The sequence below is a fragment of the Scheffersomyces coipomensis genome (assembly GCF_036884675.1).
Source record: "Scheffersomyces coipomensis strain NRRL Y-17651 chromosome Unknown DFJ63scaffold_2, whole genome shotgun sequence".
NCBI classification, from domain to species: Eukaryota; Fungi; Ascomycota; class Pichiomycetes; order Serinales; family Debaryomycetaceae; genus Scheffersomyces; species Scheffersomyces coipomensis.
Genome location: NW_027042893.1, coordinates 1,571,186 through 1,584,647, shown reverse-complemented (window position 1 = coordinate 1,584,647; position 13,462 = coordinate 1,571,186). Strand labels below are relative to the sequence as shown.

Below are 13,462 nucleotides of genomic sequence, written 5' to 3'. Positions count from 1 at the left end.
TGTATAAAATATAAATCTATCTATAAGTCATTATCATTATTCATTAGTTATTTAATTAGAAATCCATGATGGTTCCCAGAATTGATATTCACCATTATCACCTTGAGTATCTACCCACACCAACCCATTCATAATCATTTCTTCCACCACAGTTTTACATCTTATTTTATCCCAATCGTAGTTATCTCTTAATAATCTATAAGTAACAAACCCTCCCATGAAACTACAAAGCTCATAAACTTTCTTTTGATCATTGGAAATACCACTACCTGTCGCACTGGTAAATTTCAACCATTTTTTATCATTGATATTTAAAATCGTATAACCCTTACCTAATGTATTAAGATGGATTAAGGATCTTTCAATGTCACTCTGTGATATATTTATTTGTAATGAGTCACTATCTTTTAAAATCGATATTAGTTCTTTTAAGGCAATCAAACCTCCATTTAAATCTCTTGTCTTTTGACATACTTCTGTTATTCTCACAGCAAGAGCAATATAAAAATTATCACCTCTGGATTTGTTAGATGTTGTTGACGACGAATTAGTATAAAGAATCAAATCCAATGGATCAATACCTACCAGATTACAAATCTGAGTGAATTTGCTTCTAAACTCCAAATTCTGTTTAATCTCATCTCCATGTTCGCTTGCAAAATTGACTAATGCTGATTGAAATACTGATAGCTGTGTAGATAACTGATCGGTATGTCTTTCATTTATGGATCTACCCAATTGAGAATATGCATCTCTATCCTGCTGCCAACTATAATTCATCTCGCTAAGCAACTTAAAAACACTAACTATCTTAGATTGCTGTCCTATTTTTACCCAACAAGGTTTGCAAAATTGAAATCCAGAAATCTTCACATGGCGTAATCAATATTTGTAAATTTTGTAGATGGTATACTTTTTTTTTTATCTCCCTTTACGAAGCGCTCCACAACTTATTTATTTTTTTGCACCTTTTAGTGTGCACATGTTCAAATGTACAAGCTCGGTACTTTAGTTTATATCGCCAAAATTACATAAACCCGATACTTGAACTTCTTGATTTTATTTTTATTTGTTTATAACATTGTCAATTGGTTACTTTGATTGGAAGTGATAAGTAAACCGATATTTAAATCATGTCCTCGACCAAATACTCCGTTAAGGCTCCACGAGAGATAGAAGTTACCTTAGGAAAAGGTGTTAAAGGAACTATAGCCATACCCCACTCTGCAGATGCAGAAAATCCATATGAAGAAGGTTTAGCTCCTGCTACTCATAAGGCTGCATTGATCTTACATGGTCAAGGGGGACATAGAGACTATTGCTATCAAAAGTACTTGGCTCACAAGTTAGCAGCAGAGTTGGGAGTCTATTCTTTAAGAATCGATTTTAGAGGTTGTGGATCATCTGCGGATAATGAAGATCCCGTTAAAGGAAGAGTATTGGAACAAGATATCGCAGATATTCAAGCTGCTGCTGAGTTTTTAATCGATGGTAATGTTAATGGATTAGGAATCAATTTAACATTGTCTTCCATAGTGGGTCATTCAAGAGGTGGTGTTGCCATGTTTCTATGGGCTTTACTTCAAGATGATCATCTGAAGCGTGGGGACCCAAAAGCTATTATTGTACCTAATTTAGTTAATTGTTCATCCAGATTCAGTCTGCCAACTGTGGCAGATAGATATCCAATCTTTGATGATACGTTTGAATCCATTCCTCAAACTTCTCTTAGATATGGAAAACTCGCTCAAACTCCTATAACTAGACAAGAATTAGTTTCTTTAGCTAAACCAAATCTTAGAGAGCTTCGTCATTTGACTTTAGATTGGTCCGTATTAAGTGTCTATGGTTTGAAAGATACAATCATACCTATTAGTGATAGTGCTTTGTATTCAAATACTTTAAATCGTGGTCATCTTTCTCATAGATTAGAGTTGATTCCTTTAGCTGATCATAATTTCTATGGTACTCGTCCACAAGAAAAAGATGAAGATGATGAGACCTTTAATAAATATCAATTGCCAGTCAATAATAAGGGTTTAGTCAGCTATAACTACCAAGCTACTGAAATTATACTTGATTACTTGAAACCAGAAAATGAATTACAAAGATTTTTACAATCAAGTCGTGATATTGGAAGATTATCAAGATGGAAAAATATCGAAGGTGTAAGTAATTTCAGAGATATTGGAGGTTGGAAGATCCATAATCCAACTTTTGAATTAACACCCAAAGATCCAACTGATGGTGCATCGTTACAATACTATGTTAAGCCTCATACTGCTTTCCGTTGCGCTAATATTGCTGGTATTACAGTGAATGGTGCAAAGACCTTGCAAAGTTTAGGAATTAAAGCTGTATTTGACCTCCGTTCCGACGGTGAATGCGAACAAGATGGTTTACCTAAATATTTAGAAGATTATGGAATTAAAAGAATTCATGCTCCTGTTTTCTCGAAGGATGATCATTCACCAATGGCTATTGCTCTCAGATATACCAATTTGTTGACCAGTTGGGATACTTATGTCAATGTCTATGAAAACATGCTTGAATTCGGGCAAGATTCTTATAGAACAGTGTTCCAATATATCCTTGAGGAAAACAAGCCGTTCGTATTCCATTGTACCGCTGGTAAGGATCGTACAGGAGTCTTAGGGATGTTGATATTGTTATTGTTAGGAGTTGATAAAAACACCATTGCGAGAGAGTATGAATTAACCACATTTGGTTTAATACCTGATCATCCTAATATTAGATTGAAATTTGCTGATACAATCAAAAAGTTGAGAGAAAAAATGGGAGAAGGAAGTGATATGGAACAAATGGTCACCAAGGGTAGAAAGAATTGGACACTTGAAGAAGATGGGTTCTATAATTTGATTAGTTCAAGATATGAAGCCATGTTAGCTACCATCGAATTATTCAATGATAAATATGGTAGCATAATAAATTATCTCAAAGAAGAATTGGGTTTTAGCCAAGAAGATATTATTAAGATATATGAAAATTTAGTTGTTCTTGATCCTCAAAGTATTGGATTTGAAGTTGCTTCAAGTCTTAATTGGGATCATCGTGATGCAGGAAGAGTGAAGTTATAGGTATGCTCTAGCTAGTTTATAGGGAAATTTAATATAAATTATCGTCAATCATGACTCTCTATCTATTTCTCTATTTATCTATTTACATAATAGGTAATGGTCTTTGCTTGAAGATCATTTTCTTTTTAATAATATCAAGGATTTTAATGTTTTCATTTGTGTCGTCTGAACTGTCTTTTTTTATGGGTATGCGCAAAATAGCTAACGGTGTATCTAAATCAACCAATGAACCAAGCAAACGTTGAGACTTTCCTATAAATAAGGTCACTTTCTTTGGATCTTTGACATCATATTCTATCTGCCCGAACTTAACAGCATCGTATAAGTCATCAACTTTAATGAAATTTTGAAAATATTCTTTGTGTTCTTCACTATAATTTTCTTTTAATGGGACTTGATTTGGTAAAGTTAATTCACCTTGAATCTCTATTATACTCAATCCATATGGTGTCGATACGAATCTATCCTCTTCCACTAATCCACTACCTGATTCGTTCTCACCTAGTATTTTATGAGCAGTGGAATAGTCTATATGAGCTGTTGGCATTATGCTTTTCGTATAGCACCAGACGCGTTCTTTAAAATGTTGGGTATTAATAAAGTATAAATTCTGGGCAAATTGGATTGCTTTTATAGTCAACTAAAATTGAGTTTCGATGTTTTATTATCAATATGACGAGCAAAGTAGTAGTTAAACCACAACCCTAAATGTATACGTTTATGTCTACTATAAAGAAAGGTAGAAAACATTCCACTCATTGGAGATTTAAACATTCAAACTTTCGAGGGAGTGCATATAATTTTCATTGGTGTTAGTCAATACGGACCCTTTCGTTTAAGCTTCAAATGTAAAATAAGAAACAACTATCGTTTGATTTCTTAGTTTCAGTGTTCATAAGCATTTTGACTTACAACTTTTATAACCAATTCTGTAATTATATTCATATGAAGTTCATCTAATCGTTCATTTGGCAGTATTAACTTAACTATAAGAGTCTAATCTTCAAATATAAGGTTGACACATCGATGAACGATCAATTACTAACAATTACACTTCAGCTTTAAATAGTTTTAGTAAGGAACTATTGCAAAGCAAAGAGAGTTTAAGCGACTAGTTGAAACAGCTTTGCAAATTGACTCCACTCCCTTCCTAAATAGGAAATTCAAGATTAATTCTGTACGTATATGCAGGCCATTTGGACTAATTAGGAAGTTTTTCTCAACAAAGATGATTAAGTTAAAAACTAGGCAATTCGGATACAAACCTTGATCCTTTTTGCATAGATTAACATAATGATGACAAAAATGCAAAATGGCACCATCATTCCATCCAGAAATGTCTTTGTCACAAGCCAATTATATATATATTTCACTTATCTATTCTTTTCTCTTTCATAATATATAAAAACGTCCAAAGACCATAGTTGAAAAGTTATCATTCCAATCGCTCAATTAAAGAGGTTGCAGAATCAAAAATGTCTTATAATACTACTGCCCTTCAGGGTATTATGCAATTATTGCGGTATCAAAATAATTATCCCGCTCTTGGAACAGGAAGTAATATTCTTGCAAGTCAAGCCAAAAATCTTATTGGAGGTATTCCACCCCTGATGCAAGCATATACAACAGCTTATCAAATCAATCTCTTTGGAGATTATCCTAATAAAACTGATGTTGCTCCATCGATACTTTTCACAGTTGTCTTTTTTATCATTTTATTGGCACACTCATTAATATTTGCTATAAATTATTCAAGAGGTCATTACTTTTGGTTACAATTAGGATGGGTGTTCTATTGTATGTGTCGTGTTGTGGGTTTTGCCATGAGAGCTGTTTGCGCTCAAGACTTGAGTCAAACTCTTATTGGTATTTCTGGTGAAGTGTTTTTAATCCTTCCATCTATTCTTTTGGTATCATTTAATTTAATTTTGGCTCAAAGAATCTTCACTTGGAGACATCCAGTTGGTGGTTCAAGACCATTATTTTGGAATCTTATGTTCACGTTATATGCAGTGGTGACAGCAATTGTGGTGATGACCATTGTTGCTTCTGCTGTCCCAAATTTATACTTTTTGTCTCAAACAGTTTATATTAGATATCAAAAAGTGGTTATGGTTTCTTCTATCTTTGTCATTCTTTATTCCTTGACATCTATTTCTTTACTTTTCTTAGCATTCTTTTTCAAGCCTACTGCAAAGGATGAAAGTTTCTATACCTACCAACCATTTTGGATTGAATCATTTTCACCAACTTATTTCGTCAGAAAAGGTGCTTGTATGGAAGCAGCAGAAACATTTATGAAAAGAAATCGTAATCATCGACATGCAGTCAGAGTGATTGCAGCTACCCACCATCATTACAATCTTGTTGAAGGTTTAACTAATCAAAGGGGTGACTTGAAACATAATACCTCTATGGTCATTATTGTTATTACAACCGTTCTTATATTTATCGGAGCTATTGCTCGTTCTGTGGTCATTTTCCAAGGAAGATATAAGATGGATACAGGACCAGCTGGAAAACCAATTGTGATGTATATCTGTTGGGGTGCATTTGAAGCTATTATTAACATTTTATATTTGGTTGGTAGAGTTGATTTAAGATTCTACAGACCAGACAAATTGCCAAAGAAGGTTAGAGATATCGTTACTGAAGATCAAACTGCTAATGTTTCTGATGCTGAGAAGGACGATGAAGATGACGATGGTCATTCCAGTGGTAATTTCGGTTTCACATCCGATTCTGAAGCTGGTTTTGGATTCCAAGATCGTGATGTCATGATCCCAGTTCCTGAAAGAAGCGACAGAGAGTCAGGTCGTCCACCCTATCCTATAAGTGAAAAGCATGCTAAATCTGAAGAATTTCACTTTTAAGTTCTTTATTGGGCACATGTTCCTAGAGCGTATAACTCTATACCTTCCTAATATATCAATTAACTTCTACTTCTTTCTCTATTTTTTGATATCCCCTCTTTTATAGACTTTTGAATAATTTGTATTTTAACATATAATAAATAAATAACGATTGCAAAATTAACTCTGTAAAATCAAAAAAAAATTGTTCACGTGACTCCATCTCCAGTAATTTTTTTTATTTTTATTTATGATTTTTTTGATTTCATAAGAAACTATAATATCAAAGAACAGTTCAATAAAGTATCATTAGTCAAATACTGTTTATAGCAGCAAGATGTCGAGACCTGAACAGATTGCACCACCAGAGGTGTTCTATAATGATACGGAATCATACAAATATACGTCATCTACTCGTGTACAACATATTCAAGCTAAGATGACTTTAAGAGCATTAGAATTATTAAACTTGGATAAAGATGCACCACATTTCTTATTGGATTTAGGTTGTGGATCTGGATTATCAGGAGAAATCTTAACCGAAGAAGGATATAACTGGATAGGGATGGATATTTCAGCAAATATGTTAGCTACTGCATTAGATCGTGAAGTTGATGGAGATTTATTTTTAAGTGATTTAGGAAATGGTGTTCCATTTAGAGCAGGTACTTTCGATGCCGCTATTTCAATTTCAGCTATCCAATGGTTATGTAATGCTGATACTGCCAATGTTGATCCTAAAAAGAGATTGTTAACTTTCTTCAATACATTATATTCTTCATTAAGAAGAGGAGGTAAATTTGTAGCTCAATTTTATCCTATGAATGATAGTCAAACTGAATCTATATTAGGAGCAGCTAAAATTGCTGGATTTGGGGGTGGTTTAATCATCGATGATCCAGAATCCAAGAGACATAAGAAATATTATTTAGTGTTGACTGCCGGTATGTCTGAAAGAAATATTAACTTAGAAGGTGCTGAAATGGATGCTCCTGAAATCAAGAAGAAGATTAATAAAAAATTAAGAAGAAAGCTTGAAACTAGTAAAGAGTTTGTTAATAGAAAGAAAGAAACTATGAGAAGAAGAGGTAAGAATGTTGCCAATGATTCAAAATTTTCAGCCAGAAAGAGACGTCCTCGTTTTTAGGAGCCTTACTTATCTTTTTTATCCTCTCATTCATCCCCATGCATTTCCTTCACTTTTGTATATTAGTAACTAAATAGGTTTTTATTTCCTTTGCATATAGCGTCTCTTTTAATTGTATTAATCATAGTTAAAAACTTGATACCAAATTTTGATTCCGCGTAAATAATTATTCTACGGTGTAAACTTGAGCACTAATTAAATTTGAAAAATTGAGAACAAGACTGAAAAAAAAAATTATACACCAAATGAAAGTGTATGATTTTAAATCGATATTATATAGACTGAAATATCAGCTTGAAATAGAACCATAATGTTAGGTATAATATCCACTGGGAGACTCTTGGTCAGACCAAGAATAGTGCCTACTATACAATCCATAACAAGATCATTTAAAACTTTAAGAACTGGTATGTAATGAATCAATTTTATAATGTCATTTTTTTTTTCAAGACGATTAAATACTAACGAATAATATCTAGAATTACCAACTGTTTATAATCCATTACCAAAGAAAAGAAATGGAGCACCAGTGTTACCATTTTTACAAAGTCAATTATTGGATAAATATGATCCATCTGGTAAAAGACGTGAATTACAAAACACCTTAAGAGCAGGAGATATCATAAAAGTAACATATCTTGATAGAACAGATGTAGTGGGAAGAATTATTGCCATTAAAAGGGGTAATTTCAACGTTGGTACCAATATATTAATCAGAAATAAGATCAATAAAGTCGGTTGTGAAGTTCGTGTTCCATTATACAGTCCAAAACTTCGTAATGTTGAAGTGTTACATAAACCTAAAACATACTTACCAAGAGGTAAACAATATTATATCAGAAACACCAGATTGGATGTTGATGATGTTGAAGCCTTTGTCAAACGTCATGAAGTTAAGGTTACTAAAGCTTTGAAGAGAAGAGCTGATGTTAAAGCTGAAAAGAAGGCTTCTAGAGCAGCAAAGAGAGCAGCATTAGAAGCTAAAAAGGAAAATTAGATTAATTGCATTCACTTAATTACAATCCCATCATCATGTACATAACTTTCGTAATATTATAAATATACACACCTATAAATAGGACATTTTTAAATCATTGTGATTGTTGTAATTGAAAAAGATCGTTCAATTTATTGGATAATTCATTACCAAATTTCAATTGAAAATTAGGTGATAGATTATTCATTAATGCTTCGAATGTTTCGTAATAAGTAGATTGTAACTCACCAGTAGTCACATCATTTAAACTATGCCAACCTTTTATATCGACGGATATGATCAATGATTTACCTTCTTGGGTTTCAAGTAGGATATGATTATCAACTCCAGTATTTGAACTTTTCTTTTTGTTGATTATTTTGGCATAAATATCTTCATCGTTTCCTAATTGAACTGTGTTGGTGCTAGTAGACACAGCTTTGGAAATGATTAATTCACACTTGGGAAAGAATGATTTGTATTCATTATAGATGGTGGTTAATTCCAACCTCTGAGTTTCAAAATCCATCAATGATGAACATTAGATACTTAAGAAACTGTATTGCGCACACAAATATTTTCCATTAAAAATATTACTCGTAGAATCAATCCATTACCAGTTTGATCTATAGAACCATGTTGATAAAACCAATCAAGATCTATACCAAACGTATCCAGAACTTACAGTTTCAATTAGAGTCAGCTTAAATGAAATCAAGTAATAAACTTACAGAATTAAAGAAGAAAATATAGTCACAACTGATTCCCAGTATTCCATTATATATGTCAATACCAGGCGCCCAGAAACGTGCTCCAACTTAATGGTAACTCTACGCTTATGCTTCACTGAAATATACCTTCTATTAACATAGCTACGGAGGAGAAAATTACATTAACTTTAATGAAGGGTGAATCATGCGATTGATGTTAAAGAAGAAACAAGTGTTAAACTTCAATAAATATTTTTATGAGCAAACTTTTCTTTTAGGATGGAGAAAAATTTCCCTGCCAGGCAAGTAGGGTAACACTGATAAATATCTGGGATTGATTTTTTTCACCTAAATCGAGGATTTATAGTATGGTATAAGTATAAAATAAATCGTATAAGTAAAGATGTCTACAACCAAAGATAGTATAATTCCTCCTCAAAACTACATAGGTCATAGTTTAAAAATCAATTTAAAAGATTCAAGAAGTTTAACTGGGATTTTAACTGTTATTGATCCTTTTGGAAATTTATTATTATCAAATACTTATGAAACTTCAATTGATAAATTAAATCCAAATAATTTACATTCAAGAGAAATTGGGTTGGTTAGCATACCGAAAGATACTATGAAATCTATTACAGTTGATAAAGATACATATAAAAAGATTTTTAAACAATAATTAACAGAAAAAGAAGCTAAACTAATTTAAATTAATAACTATTAATAGTTATTAGATTTTTGATGACGATTTCTATATCTTGGATATACTGGTAATTGTTGATTTCTATTGAAATTTTGATTCTTTGCATTAGGAGCAATCTTTTCAGTTGAAAATATTGGATTTTGTCTTCTAAATCCATTATCAGAATTCATTAATTTAGTTTCAGGAACTGAACCAAGTTTGGGATTTTTTAATTTCCTAATCTTTCTAAATGAAGAATTATGATTCTTTTTATTGGCAATATTATTATAATTTGGTTCAACTGGTTTAATGTACTTTTTACCATTTGATTTTTTAATTATAACTCTTCTGGTAATACCATTATTATTTGGATCAAGATACTTTTGAGGAACATTAATAGGTCTTCTAATAATAATAATTTGACCATTTTCATCAAATGTTTGAGTTTCTTCCCATTCACAATCATCAACTTCATTGTCATATTGATCATCATCATCACCATAATCATTATCAAAATCTTCATCATATTTGTTATCACAATCTTCATCTCCTTCATCATCATAACCATTATTTTCGTCGTTATCCTTATCACCACAATCATCGTCGTCATTACCTGTTTCTGTTGGTTGAGTAGTAGACGTAGGTGAAGGTGGGAATTTGGTAGTATATGTGAATGATTCAACTGGTAAGGAAAAAGTGGGATTAGAAGTTACAATAGTGGTAACTGTTGTTGGTGTAGTAATAATTGGAGGTGGAACTATAATAGTTGTCTTTGTACTAGTCACTGGGGTAGTTGTTGGAGCAGGTGGTAGAGGTGCATATGTTGGCGGTTGTGAAGGTGGAACTATAGCTGATGGCGTTGAAGCAGTAGTTATAAATGACAGAATAGTGGAAGTAATTAAAGATGATGGAATTGGAGTAGTTGATGTCCAAGTTGAAATTATTGTGGCAGGTGAAGTTGATAAAGATGGTGGAGGAGGAAAAATTGCAGGAGGAGGATTTGGATTTGATTTAGTTGGTTTCCCATGTTCCATACATGTACCAAGATAATGATCTCTTGCACTTAAGAAGTTTCCATAGGGACAAATATCCACCAAACATCCAACCACTGAATCTTCCTTAATACAAAGACAACTCATATCAATTTTACCATTGGCACAAGAGTGAGCTACTTCAGCAACACAACTAATCAAACAAGCGGGAGGAGTTGCTAACACAAGGATGGGAAGTAAAAGTAAGATGATTAATCCTTTCATGGTTTGAATAAGAGATTGATTGATATAATTAATGACTTGGTTACTAAAGAGACCCTTGTATAAGATGATTCAAAAAGGAAAATAAATGATTTACAATTAAATTTTTAGCCGCCAAATTGCAAAATTTTGAGAAATCTTTTTTTTTTGTTCCCTTTTGATTTAAGCTTTGGTGTAAAGTTTATGCGGTAGAAGATTTTAGTTAGTATGCAGTAATAAATTACGAGTCTTTTGATTTGCGTTGTTCAGTTTCGCAGTATATGTAATTATAATTAGTTTAAAAAGGCCATCTATGATGTATTAGTGTTTGTGTAATGGGTAATGGGTTCTATGTATGTTTACCTCTGTATTAAGAGAAGATAGAAACGTAGACCATATAAGATATAGTTAAAATAATGTAGTTAACAAAATAAACATGATTTAAATGACAATTATGTGATATTACTGATAAATAAGATTAAATTAATACATCAATTATGAAAAGTCATCTCTTCTACGGAACATTAGTTTAACATTGATCCACCATAAGGAATTATCTTTTCAAGGTCATATGTGAGGTGAGTTGATGCTATTTTACCTATAGATAGATGCGGTGATTTGTATCCACTGGAATATCCATTTGAAGAATTGGTGAATAATTTATACAAGTAGTTTTTGTGATTGTCCCCTCTCTTCGGCCACCCCCTTTCCCCTCGTCCCCCCTGTTGAAACGATAATTAGCCTACAACTAAATTTAAGTCAACGTTTATAGCATTAGTCTAGTTTTGAATGAACTATAATTTAAAGATATATTGCTTTTAATTTAAGAATATATCACCAATATATCTCTTAAAGCTCGTGAGACATACTTATAGTTCATATGATTAATTTCAATTTTAACAATTTTTCTCCCTAAAGAAAAATATGATAAATCTTTTCTGTCCCCCCTAGCGGTTTAGATAAAAAACAGATGAAACTGACTATCTAATCTACGATTAGACCACGTTCATTACCTATTCAACCATTATTAAACATAAATTATCGATTCAGAATATGATTGAAGAATTTTTTTTAATTCCAATACTATATAAATTAATGCCTAATTAGGGTAGGCACCACCAGATAATAAATCTGGCTTATTGTTCCACTGTAAGATTGTTTGTTCCTCCCTAAAAATTAAGGAAAAAAAAGAAAAAAAGAATCGACCACAAAAAGAATTGAACACCTAAGAAAAATAAAGAAAAAAACGACAGATACTTCAAATTCAAAATACCAAAACTTTACTTTCTTGGTTTGATATTTTTACCTACCATATTTTCATATTTTCATCTATTTTCTTTCTTCTTTTATCAATTGGAAGGCGTTATGCAAGGGTCATATAAGAATAATGGGTTACCAAGACCTTATTATATGAAACCATCAAAGAAGAGAATTGGTGGAGGGGTCGGATCCAATTCTCCATATGATAACTTTAAACAACCGATTGTATTCTTTACATCATCACCAAGAAAATTGTTGGGATATGTTGTGATGTTAATTTTATTTGGGACTTGTATATACTGGATCAGTCAAGATATAAAAACTCAACCCGAACCAAGCTATGAGATTGTTAAAACTTCAAAAGATATAAATAATCCAAACTCACCACCAGTTTTAAATGATAATACTTATTCTGAGGATGATGAAGATACCATCGAAATAGTAAACCCCAATCAAAATAATAAAAACATACAACAAAATAGTCATAATAACAATAATAATAATAGAAAAGTTACTGAAAAGAATAACATAGCGGTCAATAAGAATAATGGTGTCAAAATAGACAGTACCAATATTGATTTGGCTGGTAACTTAGCCCAAGGTTCAAAAGGTCAAAAGGGTGTTGGTGTAGTGGAAGCACCTAAAGGAGGAATTGCCAATGAAGCTGCTGTAGTTGGTACTGATGAAGAAGAAATCATTGGTGGTAAAAATTCTCGTAATAAACAAGCAGGTGCAAATGCGGCAGCTGCTGGTGCCGGTAGTAATCAAAAAGTGGTTTATAATGGTGCTGGAGGTCCACCAGATGGGAAACCAATTGCATTAGCTGGTACTGGACCAGGACTTACCAGAGGTTATAAAGCTTCCAAAGAACTTGATAATAATAACAACGATGCTCCAATTAAAGCTGATCCAAATGTTAACTTAAGGGCAAAGCAAATAATAGAAGAAACAGAATAAATTAATCGACTCTTCACCTAACACGCTATGAACAAATTAAAGTTCTCTTCTATGTTATTATAATTATCATCATCATCATCATCATCACCAAATCTTAACATATCATTATTTATTTTTGTACATTTAATTATATACATACACATATATAGTCACACGTACTCAACACTTATCTACTATGAAGAATATATATTCATTCAAGTCGTAATCATCAAAAAATGTAGATAGACAACTAATAAAAAAATAAATTCAAACAATTTTGAATAGAAAAAACATATTAGACCCCATCGGGATTCGAACCCGAGTTGCCAGCATGTTCCAAATTTAATGTACAACGCACATTACGTTCTTCAGAAACCGGAGTGATAACCACTACACTATGGGATCGAAATTTCAAAACAATTTTGAAAAACTAGGGGGTATAATTTGTAAAGATCTCATAGTTAAAAATGGATCGCGCTACCAAATTTAGAAACATTATTTCTAAAATAAGAGCTTTTAGTGAATATAGTTCTTTGATTAAAATAGTCACTATATACTATTTCTATCTG

At 32.2% G+C, this 13,462-nt stretch overlaps 10 protein-coding genes and 1 non-coding gene across 11 annotated transcripts; 6 read left to right on the top strand and 5 right to left on the bottom strand. All coding sequences in view use genetic code 12, as the record gives it.

The window, feature by feature from the left end:
* Positions 1-51: 51 nt before the first annotated feature.
* VPS22 (ESCRT-II subunit protein) lies at positions 52-780 on the bottom strand (the record flags this gene model as incomplete). The annotated part of the gene is made up of 1 exon (XM_064904852.1): positions 52-780. The coding sequence occupies one exon, from the start codon at positions 778-780 to the stop codon at positions 52-54; it is 729 nt and encodes a 242-aa protein (XP_064763851.1).
* A 271-nt stretch (positions 781-1,051) lies between these two features.
* Positions 1,052-3,151, top strand: DFJ63DRAFT_317840 (uncharacterized protein). Its single transcript, XM_064906868.1, has one exon. It carries the CDS (start codon positions 1,134-1,136, stop codon positions 3,096-3,098), a length of 1,965 nt encoding a protein of 654 aa, XP_064763850.1. The 5' UTR covers positions 1,052-1,133; the 3' UTR covers positions 3,099-3,151.
* CTF8 (Ctf8p) lies at positions 2,934-4,109 on the bottom strand. The gene has a single exon (XM_064909147.1). The coding sequence runs from the start codon at positions 3,643-3,645 to the stop codon at positions 3,181-3,183; it is 465 nt and encodes a 154-aa protein (XP_064763849.1). The 5' UTR covers positions 3,646-4,109; the 3' UTR covers positions 2,934-3,180.
* Positions 4,110-4,573: 464 nt separating this feature from the next.
* DFJ63DRAFT_322229 (uncharacterized protein) lies at positions 4,574-5,971 on the top strand (the record flags this gene model as incomplete). Its single annotated transcript, XM_064907404.1, has 1 exon — positions 4,574-5,971. The coding sequence occupies one exon, from the start codon at positions 4,574-4,576 to the stop codon at positions 5,969-5,971; it is 1,398 nt and encodes a 465-aa protein (XP_064763848.1).
* Positions 5,972-6,132: 161 nt separating this feature from the next.
* On the top strand, positions 6,133-7,235 carry BUD23 (18S rRNA (guanine1575-N7)-methyltransferase). The gene has a single exon (XM_064906867.1). The coding sequence runs from the start codon at positions 6,288-6,290 to the stop codon at positions 7,095-7,097; it is 810 nt and encodes a 269-aa protein (XP_064763847.1). The 5' UTR covers positions 6,133-6,287; the 3' UTR covers positions 7,098-7,235.
* DFJ63DRAFT_317835 (mitochondrial 54S ribosomal protein bL19m) lies at positions 7,236-8,179 on the top strand. Its single transcript, XM_064906866.1, has 2 exons — positions 7,236-7,504; positions 7,577-8,179. The coding sequence occupies exons 1-2, from the start codon at positions 7,408-7,410 to the stop codon at positions 8,092-8,094; spliced, it is 615 nt and encodes a 204-aa protein (XP_064763846.1). The 5' UTR covers positions 7,236-7,407; the 3' UTR covers positions 8,095-8,179.
* Positions 8,180-8,188: 9 nt separating this feature from the next.
* On the bottom strand, positions 8,189-8,602 carry DFJ63DRAFT_334101 (uncharacterized protein; the record flags this gene model as incomplete). The annotated part of the gene is made up of 1 exon (XM_064907975.1): positions 8,189-8,602. The coding sequence occupies one exon, from the start codon at positions 8,600-8,602 to the stop codon at positions 8,189-8,191; it is 414 nt and encodes a 137-aa protein (XP_064763845.1).
* A 584-nt stretch (positions 8,603-9,186) lies between these two features.
* On the top strand, positions 9,187-9,462 carry DFJ63DRAFT_334100 (uncharacterized protein; the record flags this gene model as incomplete). Its single annotated transcript, XM_064907974.1, has 2 exons — positions 9,187-9,205; positions 9,233-9,462. The coding sequence occupies 2 exons, from the start codon at positions 9,187-9,189 to the stop codon at positions 9,460-9,462; spliced, it is 249 nt and encodes an 82-aa protein (XP_064763844.1).
* A 41-nt stretch (positions 9,463-9,503) lies between these two features.
* CCW14 (Ccw14p) lies at positions 9,504-10,721 on the bottom strand (the record flags this gene model as incomplete). Its single annotated transcript, XM_064905855.1, has 1 exon — positions 9,504-10,721. The coding sequence occupies one exon, from the start codon at positions 10,719-10,721 to the stop codon at positions 9,504-9,506; it is 1,218 nt and encodes a 405-aa protein (XP_064763843.1).
* A 1,341-nt stretch (positions 10,722-12,062) lies between these two features.
* DFJ63DRAFT_311839 (uncharacterized protein) lies at positions 12,063-12,914 on the top strand (the record flags this gene model as incomplete). The annotated part of the gene is made up of 1 exon (XM_064905854.1): positions 12,063-12,914. The coding sequence occupies one exon, from the start codon at positions 12,063-12,065 to the stop codon at positions 12,912-12,914; it is 852 nt and encodes a 283-aa protein (XP_064763842.1).
* A 276-nt stretch (positions 12,915-13,190) lies between these two features.
* Positions 13,191-13,298, bottom strand: DFJ63DRAFT_t43. Its single transcript has one exon. It is a non-coding gene; the product is annotated as a tRNA-Gln (tRNA).
* Positions 13,299-13,462: the final 164 nt, after the last annotated feature.